This window comes from Chiloscyllium plagiosum, unplaced genomic scaffold (assembly GCF_037043375.1).
Source record: "Chiloscyllium plagiosum isolate Xiang-an unplaced genomic scaffold, Cpla_swu_hap1 HiC_scaffold_12, whole genome shotgun sequence".
NCBI lineage: Eukaryota > Metazoa > Chordata > Chondrichthyes > Orectolobiformes > Hemiscylliidae > Chiloscyllium > Chiloscyllium plagiosum.
In genome coordinates this window covers 44,918,503-44,945,189 of record NW_028270150.1, presented here as the reverse complement: position 1 = coordinate 44,945,189, position 26,687 = coordinate 44,918,503, and the positions used below count along the sequence as shown (strand labels likewise).

Below are 26,687 nucleotides of genomic sequence, written 5' to 3'. Positions count from 1 at the left end.
TTTGGGTGACCAGACTATAGGGCGGACTTCAGGACAGGCAACAATACAAAGTGGCCGAGCGGAGGCTGATAGCCAAGTTCGGTACCCATGAGGATGGCTTTAACCGGGACCTTGCGTTCAGGTCATACTACATGTGACTCCACTACACTATACATTCTCTCTCTCTTACACACATACACACACTCATACATACTCGCACACTCATGCAGACCCTCTCTCATACACACGGTCTCTGTCATACACACACATACATTCTCCACACTCACCCATGCACACACACTCTCACAGGCTTATACACCATCACACTCCTACACACACACTTTGCCAAGTTTGCACTCACGCAAACACACACTCTCTCATGTGGACTGACACTTACATGCACACACTCACTCACATGCTCTCTCTCTCTCCGCCCCCCCCCCCCCCTCTCTGAGTCTACCCCACAGCTCTCTCTTTCACTCCCCTCTCTCTCTCCTGCACACGCACACAGATATACGTCTATGGGGTGAATTTGTATTTGCAGAATTATATTTGCAGATACATTTTTTACTCAAAAATACACGACCTTTAGGCAATCAATGCAGGCAGTCAATCCATATAAGATTTTGTAAATTCCACTTTGGAAATAGAACCAGTCTGACTCAAGATTGGGATTTTGACATCTCACACCTTTAATGCATTGCCTGAGCTGAGATCTCACCTTTATTTTACAAAACCTTAAGTTATCTTGAGAATGTGACTTAAAAGAAGTTCTGGGATTTGCATATTAATGAACCAAAACCTGTAACCCATTAGAAAAGATGAAAGACTTAACAACAATCTAGGTTTGTTAAATATATCATTTTACTTGCATGACATTGTAATCTTTTGCTATGAGTTCTATGTTTTATGGTCCTGCTTCACAACCACCTGAAGAAGGAGCAGCGCTCAAAAAGCTAGTGCTTCCAAATAAACCTGTTGAACTATAACGTGGTGTTGTGTATTTTTTAACTTTGTCCACTCCAGTCTGATACCAGCTCCTCCACATCCTTGAAACATGACATGCTAATGAAAGCTTGCTATTCTTTGTAATCAAATAGCTTAATGTTCACCCAGGCTCTGAAGTAACTATATTAATGAGCTGTACTAAATGTCCATTGGCTGTTCAATGCAACAATACCCAATTTTAGTTATAGTTCTTATTACTGCATTACTCAGTTAAATTCTGAAGGACAGCATAAGCACATCAGATAATAGTACCCTGCTCAAGGTGAAACATTCATCATATATTATCTAATATCTGCAAGGCTATCCACCTGATCTAATATAAAGAGTCTTATAGAGGAAACAAAATATAATTTATTGCTTCTCTGCAATTATTTACACATAATAAGAAAAGTTTATGTGTGCATTACTACAAAGGCTATTGGGAGGACTTAGCCTTAGGTTTGTCTTCTACAAGAGTTCCCTTGTAGCTACTGACTTGGATGAGCCAAAACAAAACAATAAATATGTCGGTTTGGTACAATAGCATCACTAACTATATTTTTATTCGAACTGAATTATTGTTGCATTTTTCATTTAGGAGTTCATTAATGATAGGAGATAGCCACAGAACACTGGTACCCATTGTATACATAATTGTGATGACAACAGTTTCCTATTAATGCTAATGGTCTAATGATCAACTGTTTGTCTGGATTGCTTTATTCTGTGACTATTTTATTGAAAACTGTAAAACATATTACAAATTATAAAGCAGATATCACAACAAACCTACTGATTTCTGTATGTACAGACCAATGCCAGGTGAGTTGCATCATTGTATATACACACAGTACATAGAGTTATTAAAGGTGAACTCTCTTAAAGGCAGGGTACAGATATAAAATTCCCACCTTTCCAAAAGAAAATTTAACTATTTAGAATAACAAGTGAGTCTGAGTCACTATAGGGTGGCATGGTGGCTCAGCGGTTAGCACTGCTGCCTCACAGCACCAGGAACCTGGATTTGATTCCCGCCTTGGGCGACCGTCTGTGTGGAGTTTGCACATTCACCCTGTGTCTGCGTGGGTTTCCTCCGGATGCTCCAGTTTCCTCCCACAATCCAAAGGTGTACAAGTCAGGTGAACTGGTCATGCTAAATTGCCCAGAGTGTTAGTCAGGGGTAAATATAGGTTAGGGGAATGGGTCTGGGTGGGTTACCCTTGGAAGGATCGGTGTGGACTTGCTGGGCCAATTGGCCTGTTTCCATACTGTAGGGAATCTTGTCTAATTTAAAATAATGGATAGGCAATAGAGGAACTTTGATTATCCAGCAAGATTGCAAGTTTCCGATGTTTGGCTAAACTATGTTATCCGGCATTCGATTAACTAAACGAAATACTGACCGCCTGTATATGCAGACCTCATGATGGAAGTGCAGTTGATTATCAGTGATGTTATCTGTCATCTTGTTTCTCCTGTCGAATTTATCTTTAATGAGCTGCAGTTGCTGTCTCAGAATGTTTAGTGTCTGGTTAATTCAAACCAGTGATTAATCAGTTATTTTTGAGTGGTTCAAGCATTCTTGGTATTTACTGTTTATTTCTTAAAACCTTTTAGTTCATTTTGAAACTTGGTTTTGCACCCTGGACTTTCTAATTCTATTTATGTTTTAGCCAGATCCAATACATCTTCTCCTTCATAACCTTCTCTAATAACTATGCAATCTCTCTGTATAGCTTTCGTTTTTTAAACCAGTATCAGTTCTCCAGGCTACTTAAATGGTTCTTTGGCTTCCTTTATATCCTGCTTGAATTATTTTACTAGAATATCAATTGTTGTCACTTATTTCTGAAAGGACTCTCTTATAAGTGATTTACTGCTTTTTTTTCTTTATGCTATTCATTTCCACAAGTTTCTGCAGATCTGTATTTTCCCTAGCATTGCCTGAGTTCAAGCTGACATTTACGTAGTTGTTCCCACTGAGCCTGTTCTTTTAAACTGGCACAGTGTCCCATAACTGGCAATATTTAGAATGGATTAATGATAGAAATATAGATTATCTTGCTCCCTCACATTTTTCAGCATTTCATACAGTTTGTAGGCTGAGGGGAGATATCCCCTAAAGATTTCATCATCTCAGAGTTGGTCAAGTATGGCTTTATCCTGAACTAGATGTTCAGTCTTTTTTCTCTTCTTGAACTTCTATTTCTCTCACCACAACAGAGAGCTGAGGTGTTAGCTCCACGAATTCAGAAAAAAAGTGTTCCATTTTTCTGTCGTACTCAGTTCTGCAAGTGTTTCAAGATGCAGTTCCTGATGTGACACTGATGTTTGACTGATTCCATGAATTGTGACTAGCACAAGATCACACCACACTGGTATACTGTAATTGCTAGCCCATTTGTGTCTATCACATAGAACATCTGCAACATCCAAGTGAATTGATTGTACTTGCCTGCCAAAACTATTTATTAATTGCACAATTTGTTAAGTGTGTTCAGGAAAGTTTCCTCAAGCAGTATATAGAGGGTCCTACTCAGGAAGGAGCAAAACTCGACCTACTCTTGGGAAATAGCGCAGGATAGTTGATTGAGGTGACAGTCATGATTTGGATGCCGGTGTTGGACTGGGGTATACAAAGGTGGGGGAGCATTTTGGCACCAGTGACAATAGTTCTATTAATTTTAAAATACTCATGGAGAAGGACAAAACTGGTCCACAGGTTCAAGTTCTAGATTGGGGCAAGGCAAATTTTGTTGGAATTAGATAGAAGCTTGCAGGATTTAATTTAAGTAGCTTGTTTGCAGGAAAAGGGACCTCCGGTAAGTGAGAAGTCTTTAAAAGTAAGATAACTAGAGTTCAAGGTCTATATATTCCTGTGAGGTGAAAGACATGGTTGACAGGAATAGGGAACCCTGGAAGACAAGAGATATTGAGCCTTTGACCAGAAAATAGAAGGACGTATGGCTCTGATACAGGCAGCTAAAATCAAGGGAATCCCTGGAGGAATATAGGGGATAGAAAGAGAATACAACCCCTCAAGGACCAAAGTGGACATTTATGTGTAGAAATTCAGGAGATGGTCAAGGTCCTCAATGAATATTTCTCCTCTGTATTTACCGTGGAGAAAGACATGAAGACTTGGGAACTTGGCAAAGGTAGTAATCGTATCTTGAGAACAGTCCATATCACAGTAGAGGAGGTGTTGGATATATTAGAATGTGTGAAGGTGGATAAATATCCTGGTCCTGACCAGATATATCCAAGAATACTGCAAAAAGCTAGAGAAGAAATTGCAGGGACCCTGGCTGATATTTTTGCATCATCATTAGCCATAGGTGAGGTCCCGGAAGACTGGAGGGTAGTGAATGTTGTGCTCTTATTTAAGAAGGGCTGCACAGAAAAGACTGGGATCTATAGATTAGTAAGCCTAACATCTGTGGTAGGGAAATTACTTGAGAAGATTCTGAGATAAGATACGCATGCATTTGGAAAGACAGGATTTGATAAGAAGTAGTCAGAATGGCTTTGTGTGGGAGATCATTCCTCACAAATTTGTTAGAGTTCTTTGACGAAGTGACCAGGAAGGTTGATGAGGGCAGGACGGTAGGCGTAGTTTATATAGATTTCAGTAAGGCCTTTGGTAAGGTTCCACATGGTAGGCTGCTCTGGTTGGTTAGATTGCATGGAATCCAGGGGGAGCTTGCAAATTAAATACGCAATTGGCTTGTTGGTAGGAAGCAGAGGGTCATAGTGGAAGAATGCTTGTCGCAATAGAAGCCTGTGACTAGTGGAGTGCCTCAGGGGTCAGTGCTGGGCCCATTGCTGTTTGTTATCTATATCTATATGCGAATCTACAAGGCATGATTAGTAAGTTTGCATATGACACTGAAATAGGCAATATCATGGATAATGAAGAAGATTATCAGAAATTGCATCAGGACCTTGATCAACTGGGGAAGTGGGCTGAGAAATGGCAAATGGAGTTTAATATAGATAAGTGTGGGGTCTTGCATTTTGGAAAGTCAAATCAAGGTAGGAATTTCATGGTGAATGGTAGGGCTTTAAATAGTGTAGTGGAATAGAAGGGCCTTGGAGTTCAGGTGCACGGTTCTCTGAAAGTGGAGTCACAGGTAGACAGGGCACTGAAGAAGGCTTTTGGCATATTGGCCTTCATCAGTCAGGGCATTGAGTATAGACGTTGGGAAGTTCTGTTGCAGTTGTACAGGACATTGGTGAGGCCACACTGGAATATTGTTTTCAGTTTTGGTCATCTTGCTATAGGAAGGATGTTATTAAACTAGAAAGAATGCAGAGGAAATTTACAAGGATATTGCCAGAACCTAATGGTCTGAGTTGTCGAAAAAGTCTGTACAAGCTAGGACTTTTTTCTTTAGAGTTTAGGAGACTGAGAGGGGATCTTATAGAAGTGTATAAGATCATAAAACTCATGGATATGATCAGTCACTCAGTCTTTTTCCCAGGGTTGGGGAATCGAGGACTAGAGGGCATAAGTATAAGGTTAGAGAGGAAAAGATAAAAGGGAACCTGAGGAGCAACTTTTTTACACAGAGGGTGGTACGCATATGGAATGAACTGCCAGTAGAAGTTGAGATGGATACATTAGCAACATGGAAAAGACTTTTGGACAAATACATGGTTCGGAAAGGTTTAGAAGGATATGGGCCAAGTGCAAGGAAATGGAGTTAGTGTAGATGGACATTTTGGAGAAAGTGAGGACTGCAGATGCTGGAGATCAGAGCTGAAAAATCTGTTGCTGGAAAAGCGTGGCAGGTCAGGCAGCATCAAAGGAGCAGGAGAATCAATGTTTCGGCCATAAGCCCTTCTTCAGGAATGAGGAGGGTGTGCCAAGCAGGCTAAGATAAAAGTAGGGAGGAGGGACTTGGGGGAAGGGCGTTGGGAATGCGATAGGTGGAAGGAGGTTAAGGTGAGGGTGATAGGCCGGAGAGGGGGTGGGGGCGGAGAGGTCAGGAAGGGAATTGCAGGTCAAGAAGGCGGTGCTGAGTCCGAGGGTTGGGACTGAGATAAGGTGGGGGAAGGGGAAATGAGAAAGCTGGAGAAATCTGCATTCATCCCTTGTGGTTGGAGGGTTCCTAGGCGGAAGATGAGGTGCTCTTCCTCCAGGCGTCGTGTTGTCAAGGTCTGGCGATGGAGGAGGCCAAGGACCTGCATGTCCTTGGCGGAGTGGGAGGGAGAGTTAAAGTGTTCAGCCACGGGGCGGTTGGGTTGGTTGGTGCGGGTGTCCCGCAAGTAGGCAGCCTGTCTCCCCATTGTAGAGGAGGCCACATTGGGTGCAGCGGATACAGTAAATGATGTGTGTGGAGGTGCAGGTGAATTTGTGACAGATATGGAAGGATCCCTTGGGGCCTTGGAGGGAAGTGAGGGGGGAGATGTGGGCGCAAGTTTTGCATTTCTTGCGGTTGCAGGGGAAGGTGCCGGGAGTGGACGTTGGGTTGGTGGGGGGTGTGGACTTGATGAGGGAGTCGCGGAGGGAGTGGTCTTTCCGGAACGCTGATAGGGGAGGGGAGGGAAATATATCCTTGGTGGTGGGGTCTGTTTGGAGGTGGCGGAAATGATGAAGGATGATACAATGTATCTGGAGGTTGGTGGGGTGGTAGGTGAGGACCAGTGGGGTTCTGTCCTGGTGGCGATTGGAGGGGTGGGGTTCAAGTGCAGAGGAGCGGGAAGTGGAGGAGATGCGGTGGAGAGCATCGTCAACCACGTCTGAGGGGAAATTGCGGTCTTTGAAGAAGGAGGCCATCTGGGTTGTTCGGTATTGGAATTGGTCTTCCTGGGAGCAGATGCAGCGGACGCGAAGGAATTGGGAATATGGGATGGCATTTTTACAGGGGGCAGGGTGGGAGGAGGTGTAATCTAGGTAGCTGTGGGAGTCAGTCGGTTTATAGTAAATGTCCGTGTTGAGTCGGTCGTCCGAGATAGAAGTGGAGAGGTCTAGGAAGGGGAGGGAGGAGTCTGAGACGGTCCAAGTAAATTTGAGGTCGGGGTGGAAGGTGTTAGTAAAGTAGATGAACTGTTCAACCTCCTCGTGGGAGCACGAGGTAGCGCCGATACAGTCATCGATGTAGCGGAGGAAAAGGTGGGGGGTGGTGCCAGTTGATGGACCTCAGACGTGGTTGACGATGCTCTCCACCGCATTTCCTCCACTTCCAACCAGTTTGGGCCAAAGGGCCTATCCCTGTGCTGTCGGACTCTATGACTCTATCCTTCAACTAAAATAGGTGAACCATAGTATGCTAAATGTTTTATATTTGCAGATTTTGTCCTGACTTCCTATCCTTGTGGGTGCATGTTTTATGAATTTGCATATAACCATGCCCCATGTCAATTTTAACCATAACAAATAGTTTTCTGAGGACAGATAATTTGAAATTTTTCACGCACTAGACAATGTGATGACATTGCTAGTTTCCATGGGATTAGCAGTGTTCATCAATGAATCATGTATTCACCACCATTTCTCGCATTGTGTATATTGTTGGATTCCAGATCATTGATGACTCTATTTTCTGCCCCGGTGGGATCCAAAGTAGTCTTTATTATAACTTGAAGGTCTCCTTTGTGCACTTTTTTTCGGTCAGTGCATGGCTGTTTGTAACATCATAATTCTTTGCTCTTGCACAATGCCTCTGCAAATGTTCTCTTCTGTCACATACCTTGCAAAACTGATTATAAACTGGGCATTTCCTTGGTACATTGCAAAAGACCATATTTTCCACATATCTTGTAACTTTGGATATTCTTAGTAATTGTTACAACTGTTGAGTTCATGCTTTGGACTGTAAGCTTTGTTAAACTGTCAGCTTTGCTTCACACCTATGTCCACACTCGGTAGTTTTTTGACTCCAAAAGTCTTCGATTTGAATAGCAAGCCTTTTTGTAAACCTTTTGTGTAGGTGAATGCAGTCATCAACTTAACAACTTTGCTTGCTAGTTCCCTACCAGAAAATCACCTTGATCCCTTTTCTCTGCATCTGCTCACAATGTAGTCTACGGATTTTATAGACCTCTGTCTAAATGACATGAATTTTAGTCATATGAATTTTTAATCTGACTCTGATTTAGTCTTCTAATGTTGTTCATATGTTTGGGATCTTTTAGCTTTTCAACAGCTGTAACTCCCCAATGTGATACATTTATATAGACCTTTATTACCATTTGCAAAGCAGATTTTAATGGCTTTCTTTTCTGTATCAGACATACCTGAATCTACAAACCAAAGTCCTGTATGCAGTTTGAATTCTACTAAAATGTCTGCTCTGTCCCTTAAACTAGGGAATTTTGTGGACATTCTGACAATTCTTTCCATGCTTACTATCAATCTACATCCTGATCACTTGCCTTTCTCAAGTGAGTTAAATTAGCCTTTCCATAGGAATTTGTCTATTGGTCTCTGGCACAGTAATGAACAAAAATATCAAGAATTATCTTGTGCACTTTAGCACAATTTAAAACTGACAATCATGTGTTTCACCTGTGGATTAACTTGCTTACTGACCATTCAAGCATGACAAGATTGATTGAATTGATGTTTTCAACTAGTGTTCACCATATCATGTTAGTGTTAATGGTCTAATAATTACAACACATGGGCTGAAACAGTTCAAGAAGGTAGTTCACCACTATCTTCTGAACAGCAACTAGGGATAGGCAATAGCAATGCCCACATCCTGTGAATGAATTTTAGAAACTTAAATGAATAATTCTTCATCAGGGTTTGATTAACACTGTCAATTAGTATATTTAAAATAGTAAAACATGTTACAAGATATGATGCAGGAATTGTGTGCCCGGCTTGCAGACACAAATCAAACCACATGTCAGCTGGAGTCTCACGATTTTGTACACAGAGCACATGCAGTCCTTAAATGTGAATTCTCTTAACGGTAAGATGCAAATATAAAACCTTCAACTGAATTACCTGATAGGAACTGCAACAAATAAAGCAAGAATCCATTTGAGAACTATAAAAATTCGGGAGCATGATGAAGATGATAGCAAATGCAAGAATTAGTAAGAAGCCAAGAAAGGTGGTGAGAATCTAATATTTAGAGAGGAGGAAATGTGCAAAAAGGAATATTTACACGTAACCCTAAAAATTAAAAGTGGTAGGCCAGATTTGGACTGTGATTATTATCTCGTGTATACTTTCTTACAAGATAGCCACAACTATTAACTTAGACAATTCCACATGCATAATAGATAATATTGATATGTTGTGTGAAATTATAAAGATAAAGTTGTCTTACGGACTAAACATTTGCATGGTAAACCAAAAAGAGGGATGGAAATCAATATTAAATTAAATTTAGTTCCAATTTCCTTGACACATAATACATTTTCATTTTGCTGTTAAACAGTAACAAAATGCCAAGCAAAGTGAACATCCAGTGAAAACAAAACAAAGATCAAGTAAACTGCTCTTACAGTTTACACATCTACTACTTCATACCATATGTTTAATTGATTTTGGATGGATTTTGTAACAGGAAAATACAAAGTAGGGCTTTGCTTCATCATGTGCTTTATGTACTGATCTGTTGTTGCCTTATTCCCAACAACAGCACATCCTCCTTCTTGAAAAGATAGGGCATAAACCCAAAAATAAATAAAAATAACAAATTCAAATCAGATGTCAAGAATAGCCAATTTGAACAGGTCTATATACTAGAATTATTTGTGTCCATGCCAGTATTATGTTAGTTTCTGTGAAAGACTACCTCCCTAGAAGAAGAAATATTTCTTATTTATTTATAGTTATAGTATGTTTTTTGTATCTTGGTCTTTTGTTGAATAGGAAAAGTCCAAAGGGATGGAAAAAAGCCTGAGCCGTGTAAACCAATCCTAAAAGTAGATCATAAGACGTGTAGATATAGGTAAGTCCCATCATTTGTGTTTATTTGCATCTTTAAGACTACCTGTGTAAAATACTAACTATTGTAAAAATAGCTTTTCAACAACCACGAAAGAATTTGCTAAATTTGGTTGGATCAGTTTTTGTGGTTGCTTTGGTGTATTCTTCTCAACTGCTGCTATTGCTATTTTTGTTTGTTTAATGTTTTTTGCACAGCCTTTCAATTATTTCCTGACACATCAGTACATTTTTTTATCAATACTTACTACTGTTATCTCTTTGGACCAATCATCTTGGAACTTAATTTGGCATGACAGAAGGAAAATCAATGTGATAAATAGTTTTCAGAGATTGAAATAGTGCATTAACTTTGAAATGCAACACTGCTATGTGAAGGATGGCACTTTATTATCTGAATGTTACATAGTATTTTCAATGATTCTTGTCCTTATCCAAACCTTATCCTCAATTCATCTGTATGTCCGGTAATTCAAGAGATTTCAATTGCACCATTTCAATTCATTACTGCACCAATATGAAAACAACAAACTCTGAATGCTAAAGATCTGAGACAAAACCAGAAATTGCTGGAGAAACTCAGCAGATCTGGCAATATCTGTGAAGAGAAAGCAGACTTAACTTTTCAAGTCCAGGGCCTGAGGTTGGGTCACTGGACTCAAAACATTAACTCTGCTTTCTCTACACAGGTATTGCTCAACATGCTGAGTTTTTAATTCTGATTTGTTACACTATTGGATTCTCTTGCTTACAGTGTGTCATAGCGAGTGCAGAAACAGCCACATAAAGAACAATCTTACCCAAAAATGCTTCATAAAATTTCTGAAACTTCTTTTATTTTCTAATTTCTCTTTTAATCTCCTCAAGTTGGTAACAATGCATCCTCTCAGATGTTTGCAGGTCTTCAGGACTGTAAATGTAGTGATTGGAATGAGGTCAGTCAGATGGACCTCATAGAATCTGAGTTCCCTGATTGGAGCTGTAAATCTGATCCAGTCAGGGAGTTCTGGCTGATAGATATAAATAGGAGCATGAGGGGTTCCGTTCACTCAAGGAACTGGCTCTGAGCCAGCTACGTCAGTGTCATTTACTAAGCACATGTGAAAAAAAAGGTGACTTAATTACAAGATGCCAGCCTTCATGGAGTTATTTCAGTGGCAATGAGAGAAAAATATGCTCCTGAAGAGATTTGCTTGCAACAACCATCTTTGTGTTGGGGTAAGCATTTTTGGCATCAAGCCACTATTTGGGAAGCTTGACTCATTTGATCCTACCACCAAAGACTGGGCCCAGTTTGTCGGAAGAATACATTAATTTTTCTCGGTAAATAACTTTGGGGCCAATGCATAGCACTGAGTAATTCTCCTGAAAGCTTGTGCATCCGCAGTTTCTTCAGTTATTAGGAACCTAACTTTCTGTGAGGCCACTAGATACTAAAACCCTTCAAGAGTTAGCTAAGAAATGTTATGACCCCCCCCCCCCCCACCAAACCTCCTTTAATTCTGAGATGTTTTTGGTTTTACTCAGCAGTTCAAAAGCTAGGGGAATCTGTGTTGGGATTTTTGACACTGGCAGAGGCATGTGATTTTGATTGAATCCTAAATAAGACACTGAGGGATCATTTCATATGTGGGATTAATGATGTAACCATGCGAAAGCACCTTATGCTGAGGCCAATTGGACTTTAGTCAGACATTACAACTGTCTTTATCATTGGAAAATTCAGAAGTGGAGCTTATACATTATGGGGTATTCCAACAGGATTCCGACTGAGCTTGGGAACACCACTTGAGTGGAGGTAATTATATAACCTCACGGAGGACACATTCTAAACTGAGGGACTCTAGGTCAGCCCACAACAAAACGCTAAAACAAGCCCAAGCCTTGGCCGAATGGTTAATATTTTCTTGAGGATCCAGGCCAGCAGGCCATTATACTTGCTGCCAGTGTGTGAACTCAAGACAGCAAAAGAGTCCCATTAGGCCTGAATTGACTAAGGGAACTCATAGGGCAGTATCCACGAGAGTGCACACCCTGGAAAGTCCACCTACAGCTGGTTTGGAACAAATAAATTGCTTAGCAACATCCAAATCAGAACCAATCAAAATAGACATCTGATTAAATGGTCACCCAGTTTTAATGGATGTCGACACTGGTGCGGCAATATCACAGATTGCAGAACCAGTCTTTAGCAAAATTTGCTCTGGACTCCAACCCTTAAGTTTACGTAAGACCTCAGCCAGGCTAAAAAACTTTACGGGAGAACCCCTACCGATTAAGGGTACAATTTTGGTTCCAGTCTTTTCTGAGAAGCAGCTGATTCAGTTACCTCTGGTTATAGTAAAAGGGTCGGGCCCAAGCTAGATACCTTGAATTTGGTCAGGAAGGATTCAACTTAATTGGCTTAGCATTTTTTAATAAAAAATACCTGCCTGAGTGAAGTCCTAATTAAATATCCGAAAGTTTTACAGAAAGTCTAGGGACTATCAAAGGGGTCAAGGCCACCTTGGATGTGGACCAGGAAGCAAATCCACAATTCTGCAAGGCCTGCACAGTGCCATTTGCCTTATGTGCAAATGTAAAGGCAGAAATCAGAAAGCTAGAGAGCGAAGGAATCATCAAATCCATCCAGTTTGTGGAATGGGCAGTGCCAGTTGTACCAATGTGAAGTCCAATGGGTAGGTTTGCCTTTGTGGGGGCTTCAAACAAATGATAAACTGCTTTTTGCTGCTGAATCCCTGGCATACGCAAAGCTGGTGGGGGTGGGGGCTACCTTCATAAAGCTGGACGTGAGCTGTGCATACCTGCAATTGCGATTAGATGAGGATTCACAGAAGTAAGCTACAATTGCTATCCATAAGGATTTGGACCAATATACGAGACTGCCTTTTGGGGTATCTTCAGCCTGTGCCAATTTCCAGCAGATTGGAGAATATTTTACAAGGTCAACCTCAAGGTGCCATTTATCTGGATGACGTGCCAATAACCAGGAAGACCAATAAAGAACATTTAGAGAACTTGGACATAGTACTTAAATGTTTCTCCAAGGTGAATGTACACCTCAGGAGGGAAAAATATGTCTTCCCGTGCCCAAAGTGACCTACTTGGGCTATAAGTCAGATTACACTTCAGAAGATAAAATGAGGATGATCAAAGAAGTTCTTCAAGCAACCAACACTTGCTACAGATGTGGTCACTATGAAAAACAATGCAGTCCACCACCAGTTCCCACATCATGCACTTACAGCACATTGCCTGGTCCTGCATCTTTATTTTATTTACTTAGTTCTTAATTTTGTTTTACAGATTTCATAATGGTCCTTTAGTTTTTAACCTGTAAATATTTCCCCTATTTATCTTCAATCTTAAAGTAACTTTTACAAAATGTTTACTAATCTCTGTTGTGATTGTGATAAGAGAAATTGAGTTTGCATTTTGAGTCAAGTGTTACAAAAGATAAGTAATGTTCAATTTGAAATGTTGGGCCGATTTCACAAGAGTGCAGAATTCTCCTTTAAAGATTGCAGGCAGTGCCTGACTCAGGAAGTCCCATTTCTGAAAGTTGCCATTTTCACCAATGGGAGAAAGTAGGCAAGGCATGATGCATACAGGCCTATCCTAACTGGTCCATTTAAACACAGTGCACAGGATGAGTCGATTGATTTTCATTCAAGGAATATCCTTAACTAGTAGAGTGTGTTCTACAACTTCATGGTGGACATACAAATGCTCTAGAAGCTGGATAATGTCAATTTGTACCTCGAATTTCAATAGTCATTGGTTAACATAAATACGAGGGCTTAACTGCTTCTACAACATTGTTACAATTAGGGCTAGGCTACTGTAAACTCACTGTTCAACACTTCCTCAAGGTTATTAAGGGATTAGCTGTTTTTGATATTAGTCCATGAATAGAAATGTTTGATTTTATTGGGGGGGATTAAGTACTTGAATGGCATTAAACTTTAAGTTTGTGTTTAACTAATTTATTAGAATTTTTGAGGATCCAGCAAGCAAGGTGGATAACTGTAATGTACTTGGATTTCCAAAAGGCCTTTGATAAGGTTCAATTTCAAACTTAAATGTTTCTCCAAGGTGAATGTACACCTCAGGAGGGAAAAATATGTCTTCCCGTGCCCAAAGTGACCTACTTGGGCTATAAGTCAGATTACACTTCAGAAGATAAAATGAGGATGATCAAAGAAGTTCTTCAAGCAACCAACACTTGCTACAGATGTGGTCACTATGAAAAACAATGCAGTCCACCACCAGTTCCCACATCATGCACTTACAGCACATTGCCTGGTCCTGCATCTTTATTTTATTTACTTAGTTCTTAATTTTGTTTTACAGATTTCATAATGGTCCTTTAGTTTTTAACCTGTAAATATTTCCCCTATTTATCTTCAATCTTAAAGTAATTTACAATAAATAAATAGTTATTACTAACCAATGAACTTACAGTTTTCCTGTGATATCCTTCTTTGTTTTGTGCTGCAGTGCCAAACCCAGGCTTCAGTTTATCCTGTAAAATGACCTTTCAAACTATGAGCCAAACAAAAAGGAAGAATAAAGGACTCTTCCCTTCTGCACCGAATTCCCACGCTGTCTCCAAATTCCCTTGAGTACGTTCTCACTCAGACTGTCTTACTCCTGATGTGATCTCTCCTTTCTGACAGTGCACAGCTTACTGGTTCAAAACTATGCTATGTGATGCTTGAACTCACAACCTCAGCATTTCACAAGCCTCTACACTGTCATATATGTACAGTGTACTGACCAATTGTGCCACTGGAGCTTGTGGCTCTTTTAACAAGTAACTGGCATGTCTAATTTCTGTACTTTTACAAAATGTTTACTAATCTCTGTTGTGATTGTGATAAGAGAAATTGAGTTTGCATTTTGAGTCAAGTGTTACAAAAGATAAGTAATGTTCAATTTGAAATGTTGGGCCGATTTCACAAGAGTGCAGAATTCTCCTTTAAAGATTGCAGGCAGTGCCTGACTCAGGAAGTCCCATTTCTGAAAGTTGCCATTTTCACCAATGGGAGAAAGTAGGCAAGGCATGATGCATACAGGCCTATCCTAACTGGTCCATTTAAACACAGTGCACAGGATGAGTCGATTGATTTTCATTCAAGGAATATCCTTAACTAGTAGAGTATGTTCTACAACTTCATGGTGGACATACAAATGCTCTAGAAGCTGGATAATGTCAATTTGTACCTCGAATTTCAATAGTCATTGGTTAACATAAATACGAGGGCTTAACTGCTTCTACAACATTGTTACAATTAGGGCTAGGCTACTGTAAACTCACTGTTCAACACTTCCTCAAGGTTATTAAGGGATTAGCTGTTTTTGATATTAGTCCATGAATAGAAATGTTTGATTTTATTGGGGGGGATTAAGTACTTGAATGGCATTAAACTTTAAGTTTGTGTTTAACTAATTTATTAGAATTTTTGAGGATCCAGCAAGCAAGGTGGATAACTGTAATGTACTTGGATTTCCAAAAGGCCTTTGATAAGGTTCAATTTCAAAGATTATTACATTACATAACAACATATAGTGAATAATGTAACATATTAACATGGAGAAAGGATTCTTTTACTGACTGAAAGCAGACAATAGGAATAAATGGATCATTTTCAGGTTGTCAAACTGTAACTTGTGAAATGTTAAAGGGATTAGTGCCGCAGCCACAATTATTTATAATCCTTATCAATGACTTAAATTCATCATCAAACCAAGATAATTAAGAAAGTAAGCCATCGAGAGGAGGTTTACAAAGTGACATAGATAGGTTAAGTGAATGGGCAAAATTTGGAAGGTGGAATATAATGTGGGAAATGTGAACATTTCCTTTTTGGCAGGAGAAGAGAAAGACAGTATATTACTTAAAATAGAGTAGGATTGCAGGACTTGATGTTCTGGTACATAATTAGGAAGGTCAGGGAAATGTTGACATTTATTGCAATGGGAATGAAATATAAAAGTAGGAGGCTTTACTGCATCTATATATAGGAGGCCACATCTAGAGATAGAAAAAATACAGTGGTAGCTGGATGATTGAATTGATAGTCTTTTGATAGACAAAGAAGCCAAGTTATGAGGTGTCAGAAGGGAAAGTGGAGACTGTGATGATACTATGGTTTTAAGAGGTGTATTTTATCCTTTTTTTTAATGAAGAAAGGTTGAGACCGAGGTCCGGGCAGTCTGCTCAAAGCCAATAAGTTAACAGCATGAGAGGACTTGGTTTTTATTTTACACTTGGAACAGCAGCAGCAGCCTGAAAAGTGGAGTCAAACTCCCACAGAACCAAGATTTTTAGTTTTAGCTTTCTGCAGTTGCTGGGGCCTTGAAGCTGCATGTGGAAGCTCCTATTCCTCTCTCTGTTACAGGTAAAAGCTGGGGTTCTCTTCCTGCTGCTAGAATTACATGTGAGACAATCTATTTTACAGAATTTGCCTTTGCCAAGGATGTGTTTATGGGCTGTTACTATATTGAAGCAGTTAATTAGTAGTAGTTAATATATGTATTATTTTGGTTAGCCAGCTCTTTTATTTTTATTTTGTCAGTATTTTAGCTGTAGTGTAAAAATAAAGTGCTTTTTGCTGAGTTTGACCAATTGAATTTAATCTGGAATGCAACGCCTTACACTAACCTCTAAAATTAAAAAAAAATTAGGGTCTAGGTTACCTTCTTAATATATTTTGAAGGGGTTTGTTCAGGTTCATAACAAACTGGAGGCTCTTGTAGGGATCAAAATCTCTAATTCCAGATTGGGTTTAGGATTATTGGAGTCAAAGGCAGTGGGTGGTGAGTGTTTTTGTTTTCAGCTGTTGCATTTGGTTGGTTTAAACAAGATGTACCTTGTGTAATAATGACTTTTTCAGTTGCTAAGAGTTTTCTGGGGGTGGAAGAAGACACTTCAGGTGTTTTACAGAAAGTGAGAAAACAGAGCTTTCAGAATTGGCAAGCAACTTGAAGTTGGCATTGCCTGTGTCTGTGAGAAAGGACAAATAATTGCAGCAATAGCTCTACATTTACAATTACCAGGAATGTAATCAGAATAATTGAGATTGCTAAAATTTCTGCTGCTAGTTTTGCAGTCTTAACGCTCTGCTCTTCTCCATGAGGTCTCACCACTTCAGGAAGTGATTTTTTAAACTCCTCCAAAATAATAGTCTCTCTAAGAGCGTCTTATGCTTGACCACAATGGATGTATCTACCAGGTTTCCAGACCCCTATCCATTACGCATGATCATGGCTAAAAGGATTGCAGAAGCATTACTAAAATCTTTTTCTACCCACAGAAGTACAGTTGGATCAAGAGTCAAATTTTACATCAAAATTATTTATGAAAATTATGGATAGTTTAGGAATGAAACAATTCAATTCCATTGCATACCATCCAGAATTGCTGGGAGCATTAACAGTGGCAACAGACATTAAAGACCATGTTGAGGTCTTATACTCAAGACTACCCAGAGGATTGGGAAAAATAAATTCCATTTGTACTTTTTTTTACAATTAGGGATGTGCCTAATGAATCAACTAAATTCTAACCTTTTGAATTAGTTTTTGGACATGAGGTGAGAGGACCACTGAAATTAATTAAAGTAAAATTGGTAAGTCAGAGTTCAGAGATGACATATTTAGACTGTGTCAAATTTTAGGGAAAGATTAAATAGAGGGGGTGAGTTAGCTAGACAGCATTTAAAAGTAACACAGGATGTGATGAAACAGGAAGCAGTCAAGAAATAAAAAATTCATAATTTTGCTAGTGGAGACAAAATGTTACTCCCAGTGGTAGTGAACCTTTAAAGGTTTATTCAAATCAAAAGGCAATTGAGTGAGGTGAATTATTTGATAAGAACAACAGATAAAATAAATCTCACAGAATATGTCATGCTCAAAAGATATTTTGATAGGAAAGGAAAGCAAATGGAGAATGTGTTACTTTACAACACAGAGTGAAGAACTAAGTTCAGACAATTCTAAATTGGACATTCCACAAATTAAATTGGGCAATGAGGAAGTTCTGAAAACAATGGGATAACTTATTGAGTTACCTTTCAGAGGCAAATTGAAATGACCTGAAAGAGTTATTACAATCACATGTGGAAATATGTGTGAATAAACGGGGGAGTACTAATCTAAGTGGGCGGCACAGTGGCTCAGTGGTTAGTCCCAGGTTCGATTCTGGCCTCGGGCAACTGTCTGTGTGGAGTTTGCACATAGTCCCCATGTCTCCATGGGTTTCCTCCGGGTGCTCCGGTTTCCTCCCAAAATCCAAAGATGTGCAGGTCAGGTAAATTGCCCATAGTGTTAGATGCATTAGTCTGGGTGGGTTACTCTTCGGGTGGTCAGTGTGGACTGGTTGGGCAGAAGGGCCTTTTTCCACACTAATCATCTAATCTAAATATGCATGGCATAGATATAGGAAATGTTATTCCAATTAAGCAACATCCTTATAATCTTAACCCTTTAAAGGTAACACAGGTTCAAAAAGAGATTGAACACATGTTCTAAAATAATAACATCAACGTGAGTGCAGCGAATGGAATTCACCCATTGTGGGGGGCGGGGGGGGGTGACATGTGCCTGCTTATAACAAATTGGCCCATGTTTGCTTGTACAAAATGGCTGACAAACAGAAAGAGGCAGCCTGTCATGGAATTAAAACACAAGATGGCTAAGGGGTGATAAACAAGACTAATACAGAGGAACCTCAATTATCCAGCATTCTATTAGCCATCTTTCAGATTATCCAAACAAGATCACAAGGTCCCAATGCTTAGCTAACTATGTTATCCAGCATTCGATTATCCTGTGTTCGATTAACCTAGTGAAATACTCCCACCCTGTGTCCTTTGGATAATCAAGGTTCCTCTGTAGTCTGTTCCAGCCTTTAATTAAAGAAAATGACAACATCTTTGAACGAACCTACTCCAAGGCCATAAGTACGCAATTCCAGACAGTTTTTAATAAGAGTATGCTGGCATACAGACAAGTGACCAACCTCAAACTTCATTAATAAAAGGATAATTATCCCAGTAAATGGATGAACACCAGGTGCAAGATGAAGCTTAACTCCCAAAGCAGCTATCAAAATGACTGCTAAAATTATAGTGTTTCTTTAAAGTTACTTAGAACATTTAAAAAAAGGTTCTAGTTAAAGATCTTTCTGAATCAAAGGGTTAGATTTCAACATAAAAAATTTACATATAACCAATGCTTAATAAAAGGATGAAAGATATAGCATTTAGACCTAGATGTGAAGTTAACTAGCTTTAGGAAAATGACTTTGTTTATGTCTTATGGACCAGCCCCCCCCCCGAAAACATTGCAAGAAGGTAGCCCAGACCTTAACATTTCTAGTTGTTTTAAGCAGGTTTAAGGTGGATATCCAGGAGTGAGGTGGATATTCCAGGAGTTATGCAGTTGGTCAGACCACTCAGTTTTAGCAAAACACCATTTGTTTACAGACTACCAAATGAAAGACGAACAAAAGAGAACAGAATATGGAATAACTTAGGCAAAAGTGAGGACTGCAGATGCTGGAGGTTAGAATCGAGAGTGTGGTGCTAGAAAAGCACAACAGGTCAGACAGCATCCGAGGAGCAGGAAAATCGACGTTTTGAGCAAAAGCCCATCAGCAGGCATAAGCCCTATAGGATAACTTCGCCTATCTGAAAACCAAAGCGACTCTATTGCAACTTAATGATGCTATTCCAATTTCCTGCAACATCCCCATAAACACCCCCTTGTCAAAAAAGGAAAGATCAAACACAGTTTCTTACAGGAGACATACCAGAGAAAGAATCAGCCAGAAAATCTCTATTGAATCCGGGAACCTTTTTTTACCAGCAGCTTCCTTTGACCAGTAGCTTTAAATTAAACCAAACTAGAAAAAAAACCTGAGCTGGGACAACTGGCCACTTCCCTTTCTTTGCACAACTGTTTTTTTTAAAACCCTAAAGGCTTCCTCTGATTGTTGACTTGGGCGATATCTATTAGCCGTTACTAAAGTAGCCAATTCAGACATATCGGCACCTCTGCCTTTACAACCCACTTGAAAAAAAAACAAAGACAACATAAATTTGTTAAAGGAGCAGCATCATCACATATGTCCTGAAAAAAATAGATAGTTCACAGCCCATTAACAACAAACTGCTGAAGTAGAAATAGTTGTCTGATTTTAACACTTTATAACTGACCTTGTAATAGAAATCAATATTACAAATCTTATAGCAACTAGTTTGAATTAAATATCTTTTGTATTTTTACACACATAATTAGGACAGTGGGAAATATAAGAGGAATAAGTGAATTTGATAAAGGCATCACCTGAGATGAAATAAATAACAGAATTCAAATTATCTTTCCAGATAAAGCCTGCCTGAGAGGCTCCAAGGAGTGTAGCAATTAACTTGAATGTGAATGAATACGATGCATAGAAAGATTCCAAGGCCTAGCAATTATCTATTTTTCTTCACAGTTGTGTTCTATCTGTTGGACATGTAGAACTATGTGGGGCTTAGGGTAGAGGAGGTGGTCAAGAAATTATTTGGGGAAGGCGAAGTTCTGAATTTGGTTATGCACTTCTTTTATTCATACGTGGAATAAGAGCATCTTTGGCTGAGGGAGCAAGTATTGCCCATCCCTAATTGCCCTTTGAACTTCAGGGCAGCACAGTAGCTCAGTGGTTAGTACTGCTGCCTCACAGTGCCAGGGACCCAGGTTCGATTCCAGCTTGCCAGTCTGTGTGGAGTTTGCGCATTCTCCCCATGTCTGCGTGGGTTTCCTCTGGGTGCTCTGGTTTCCTCCCACTGTCCAAAGATGTGTAGGTTAAGTGAATTGGCCATACTAAATTTCCCATCATGTTCAGGGGTGTGTAGGTTAGATGCATTAGCCAGGGGTAAATGTAGAGTAATAGAGTAGGATCGGTGACTCTTCATAGGGTCGGTGTGGATTTGTTGGGCCAAAAGGCCTATTTCCACACTGTAGAGGTTCTATAATTCAGTAGTGCCTGTTAAACACCATGAAGCTGAGGTTGACCATGGGGATGCCCATCATTGATAAGGTGTTTTACAGGATTGGGTGTACTGATTAGGAGGGAATGACTGCAACCACGTTGTATATGATCATTGTAATACAGGGATGTATACAAATACTGCATTTTACTATACACGTTAGAGTGTGTCATTGATCTATCTTCTGATATGAGCCAAAGATTAAGTGAATAACTGAGTTCATATGCCGAGGCCAGATCAGTCAGAGGCATGGCTAAGAATGAGTTGGCAGGGAATATCTATGGCTGGTGTTGGATTGTCAAGGTTGGAGGCTACAAGGCCTGATATTAAATAAAACAACTGGGACAAATCCAAGGTGGATTTATTGACCAGTCCTCATCACTTGGCAAGCAGTGTGACTGTCTCTAAACTATCTCCCAGAATGGTGGGCCTGACTCCAGTGTGCACTCAAACGTCTTTCTGCTATTTTGGAATGAAATCTTGCTTATTCAGGCACATTTTCCCTGAGGCTTGCAACTGAGCTGGGAATTTTCCAATCCAGCCTTGTTTCTCTGCCAGATGTATTATACTTAATTCCAGAACTTTGTTTTTATTTCAAATCAAGGTATTGGTTGAATAGGAACTAGAGAAAGTCAGTGAAGACAGGGGTGATAGCTGAGACTTACTGTTGGCAAGGATGCCATCGCAGAATTTTGGATGAGTTCAACTTTATGGAAGATGTGAATCCAGCCAACAAAGCATTTTAACAGACAAATCATCTGAGACCACAAAGGTGGGCAAAATTATTGACATATTCAGCAATTTTTGTGATGGGCAGGTTATGAGATTAAAAGTTGAACTCAAAGACCTGAAGAGTCTGGTTCAGCCTCAAACGATGGTCAGGAAGAGGAATGGAATGGATGTTGAGGAAAAGGAACTTGCAATGGGAATCAAATTCAATCAATTCAGTCTTATTAATGGAAGGAAATTGAAATTCATCAAGGATTTGGCATGCAGTCTGATAATGTAGATGCATTGGAGGGGTGGTGTGACAGATCCCAATGGCATTGGCAAACATTTTGAACATGTCTATTGTTGATCACTGAGGAGCAGTATGTAAATGAGAAATAAGAAGAGACTAGAATTCATGCCTTCAGGGATTTGAGAGATAGTGGTGTGGGAGCCAATAAAGAAGCCATTGAAGGTTTTTTTTTGTCTTTTTTTTCATTCACTTATGGGATGTGGATATTGCTGGTTGGACCAGCACTTATTGCCCATCCTGAGTTACCCTTGCAAAGGTGGTGATGAACTGTCTTCCAAACTGATACAGCCCCAAGTGTTGTGGATTCACCAATAATGTCCTTAGGGAGGAAATTTGAGTATTTGACCCAGCCACACTGAAGGAAGGCAATATACAGAGAAACCTTGGTTATCCAAATTTTGAATTATCTGAACAAGAGTTCAAGGACCCATTAAAACGTTACATCAAAGAGGTCAGTGAATTCAGAATAACTGTACTGAAGAACATGTGAAAACACTGGCAAAAAACAAAGAAACACAAGCACTCCAAGCAATTACGACTGGACTTTTTTTAGCATAAAGGTTAGTCACACAGCCCTTTGCAAAAGTATCAGGCTGTTCATGAAAACAAATGGCAAAGAAAGTAAACACATGCGCAAGATGATGCTTCTGTCTTTCTGTCGTGACACTGAGTTCAGCAGAAACCAACAAATGCTCTTGTGATTGTAAAAGCTGTTTGGGACCTTGCTCAATGCTGGGATTTCATAACCTGCAATTTGCAGAATGCAAAGATTAGTTTGTTTAAATAGTAGAATCACAATTATAGATTTAAACAAACTTTCCAGTAGACCACAGCATTAGATCAGTATGGCTTCACTTGTTTAAAGTCAAATTGATTATCCAAATAACTGAATTATCTGAAAGAAATACTGCCTGCCCGACACGTTCGGATAATCGAGATTCCTCTGTGTTTCCAAGTCAGGATGGTGAAGGGCTTGGAGGGGTATTTACAGGTGGAGGTGTTCCTATGTATCTGCTGCCCTTGTCTGTGGTTGTGGAGTTGGAAAGTGATGTCTAAAGATCTTGGGTGAATTTCTGTAGTGCATCCGGTAGACAATACACACTGGTGTTACTGAGCATTAGTCATGGTGGGAGTAGATGTTTGTGAACATAGAACCAATCAAACTGGATGCATTTCCTGGATGGTGTCAACCTTCTTGAGTGTTATTGGTGCTGTACTTATTCAGGCAAATGGGATATATTTTATCACACTCCTGACTTGTACCATGTAGATGATGGACTGGCTTTGGGGAGTCAGGAAGTGAATTACTCACTGCAGTATTCCTAGTATCTGACCTGATGTTGGAGCCAATGTATTTATATGGCAAGTCCATTTGAGTTTCTGGTCAATGATAACCCCCAGGATGTTGACAGTGGGGGATTCAGTGATGGTAATGCCATTGAATGTCAAGGGGTGGTAATTAGATTGTCTTTTATTGGAGATGGTCAGTGCTTGGCGTTTTTGTGCTGCAAATGTTATTTACCACTTTTAAGCCTAAACTTGGATATTATCCAGGACTTGTTGAATTTGAAAATGGACTACTTCATATCTTAGGAGTCACAGTGGTGCTGATCTATTGTACATTCATCTTGTAGAGATATCCTGGAGCAGAGATGACTAACCTCCAACAATTACAACCATTTTCCTAAGTGGCAGGTATGACTTCAACTGTCTACCTACTGCATAGGTAAGCCTGAAACCAAGTCAGGGCATTACACCTTTTTCCACAAAGGAAGGAGAAATAGCATCAGAAAAGCAAGTTAAATGTGTAAAAGACTGGAGAGAATGTAAGAAAACTGAGGAGAAAAATTACACTGCAGTCACAAGTGTGACTGAATCAGGCTATTTCAAAGGTGTGGAATAGGCAGAACATTGATTGAAGAATTATGAATTGCAAGAAAGTATTGGAATTGCTGGCTTTTATGACATTAGAATATGCATATTATTCTCTCTTTTTATTGGTATATGCTCTTATGAAGCATTTTGGAATGTTTTACTATATTTGTTTTACAGTATTAATATTTATATCTAAATACAAATTGTTGTTTTTTAACTAGACAACCCTTGTTCCTTCATTCTGCAGAAATACCCTAATTTAATACAAAGAGATTCACAATGAAAACTAATTGACTGTGAAATTCAATTGTAATGCTTCTAGCAGTACTAAAGGGCTACCTGATAACATGCAGTATAAGAAACAGATGTTGCTGCATCTTGCAAAGTCTGCATATTATTCAACCAGAGTGGTCCACATAGTTCATTCCCTTTATGCACCCTAACTTGCTGAACATGCATGATCATGGATACACTGCTATCAATATGCTGCTGCAGTGCCAGAATGCAAAAGTTTGTCAACTAGTGTGCAAGCCATATTTTCCAAATGTCTTCTGAAAAGTTAATTAACCTAAAAATCTGTCAGGCAGCTTAAATATCCTTTGTTGCCATTCAGATGAGTAACTAAGGGTGGAATCTCAGTTTGAATTCTGGAAAGCTGTCTATGGGAGTTTTATTCCCGAAAACCTTTAGTATTGGAGCTGAAAGTATCCAAGTTCTTTTGTGTAAGACTTGAGTTCGCGCTCAGAAAACCAAAGAATCCACTAAGAGCTGAAAAGCAGCTGTTAACTAGAAGGAAAAGGTCTATCAGAAATCAGAAGTATTTCTGAGGTCAAGGCATTAAGCAAAAATGCAGTGAAGCCTACATTTAAGCTAAGAATTCCAAAGTAAAGAGGTTTTCAACAGAAACTGAAGAACTGCTCAGATGTTACCTAATAGAAGGATCCCCGTGAAATTTCAGACCTTTGAGAATAGCAAGAACACTAAGGAGAAATCTAAATGAATTCCAGAGAATTGTGGCATTCTGGTTTGACCTCAGGAAGTGCAGAAACCTTCAAAATCCAGATAAATAGTCAAAGGTCATTTGGGGTAAGCCATAAGGAGAAAAGAGAGGTTCCATTGAGAATTTTAGTCTGAAACATATATGAATGTGATTTTTTTGAGTATTAAGTATAACTATTTACCTAAAATAGAGTTAAAAATCACACAACACCAGGTTATAGTCCAACAGGTTTAATTGGAAGAACACTAGCTTTCGGAGCGACGCTCCTTCATCAGGTGATGAAGGAGCGTCACTCCGAAAGCTAGTGGCCTTCCAATTAAACCTGTTGGACTATAACCTGGTGTTGTGTGATTTGTAACTTTGTACACCCCAGTCCAACACCAGCATCTCCAAATCATACCTAAAACAGTGTTTATTTAGCTGTGTTTTGTTTTACTTGTTTCTTGTATAGTAACATTTATTTGTATTAAACCATGGATAATTTATTTCAGTTAACATCGAATGTTTGAACCTTTCTTTAAATCTCAATAGTTTTAACTAGATCATAAGATCTGAAACAGCAGGTATGATGAAACAAGATGGATTATACAAAAGCTATTTACAGACTATGTAAAGAGCCAATCTATACGTTTCAGCTTTTGACATATTTGTGGTCAGGCAGAATTTGTAGAAGGATTGTGATGTGTTGCTGGCAGAATTTGAAATTATTTGCTGATCAGAGAAAGGTAGAAAATAACATTGTCTTCCACAGTAGGGGGCAGTATTTAGACGGTAACATGAACATGAACATGATGTACAGAGGAAAAGCTCTGAGTTGATTCTCTTCAATACTGTTCATGCACGATGGATTACACCCCAAAGAATAAAAATGATACATCAAGTAACATATCACCCTGCTTAAAATATGTTTTAATTATTTGACTGTTTGGGACAAGTCCTTCATTAGTTACCTATCAAAGTTTCTTAAAAAGTCTTGATCTTCTGAATTCTGCACAACATAGTCCAGCAAAGGGAAGTAACCCTAGATTAGTTATTATTACAAGCACTTCATATTCTTTTGAAAATGTGAATTTTGAAGCATCATGGAAAATGGCTTTTACTTCAAGTTCTATGAATTCTTGGACTTTTTGGTTTTAAAAATATCAATACAAGAACACATTGGATACTTTTAAAAGACACTTATAGGAAATCATATAACTTCAATTAATTGCTTGGACTCAAAAATTTGATTAGATTTTATGCCTGTCTTGTTTAGATATTGTTTTGGATGTTAGTTGGGGAAAACACAGCTCTTCTCTTGGCCTTTCTGAAACACCATTGTTATATGATTCCAGTGTGGAATTTTATTGTTTCCTTGAAGAGCATTTAGAAGACCTCTCAATACTCTATTTCCTGAGCAAGCTACATCTGCAATATCACAAAGACAACTGCAAGTGTCTAATGACTGTCTGATTGTGCCAGAATACCAGATTGACTGCCATCTGAACATTCCACATCTTATCCTTTTTATCCATCAAGAATTAAGTATTGTTGGCTAAAAGTATTTTTTCCAAAGCAAATCTCGACAGAGGTATCCATTTTTCCCCATTCTCCATATTATAAACCATGTATATTAATCAGTTTTACATCTTGCATGAATAAGTTTTGTTTTATAATAAATTAATAATTTGTGTTTATTAAAAAAAGCTATTTTATTTATCTTTTTTACTCTAAGTCTAATATAAAGAAAACAAACAATTGGCCATATCAGGAACTGGGTCAAACAATTGAATTTATGTTGTGTCCAGTTGAAAAGTGACACGACAAAGAGAAATTGCACTCCTCCCATCACAATCAGATCAGTGGAGGGGTGTGATGTCCTCTGAGGAAGAG

The 26,687-nt window shown here is 39.2% G+C and overlaps 1 protein-coding gene across 28 annotated transcripts in view; it reads left to right on the top strand.

Moving 5' to 3' along the window:
• stxbp5l (syntaxin binding protein 5L) overlaps positions 1-26,687 on the top strand; it is a 546,418-nt gene that overhangs the window by 287,886 nt on the left and 231,845 nt on the right. For all 28 annotated transcript variants that reach the window (XM_087992753.1, XM_087992749.1, XM_087992757.1 and 25 more), the window contains exon 9: positions 9,803-9,881. In XM_087992753.1, coding sequence (XP_087848879.1) covers positions 9,803-9,881 — 79 coding nt within the window. The remainder of the gene's footprint in view (positions 1-9,802; positions 9,882-26,687) is intronic.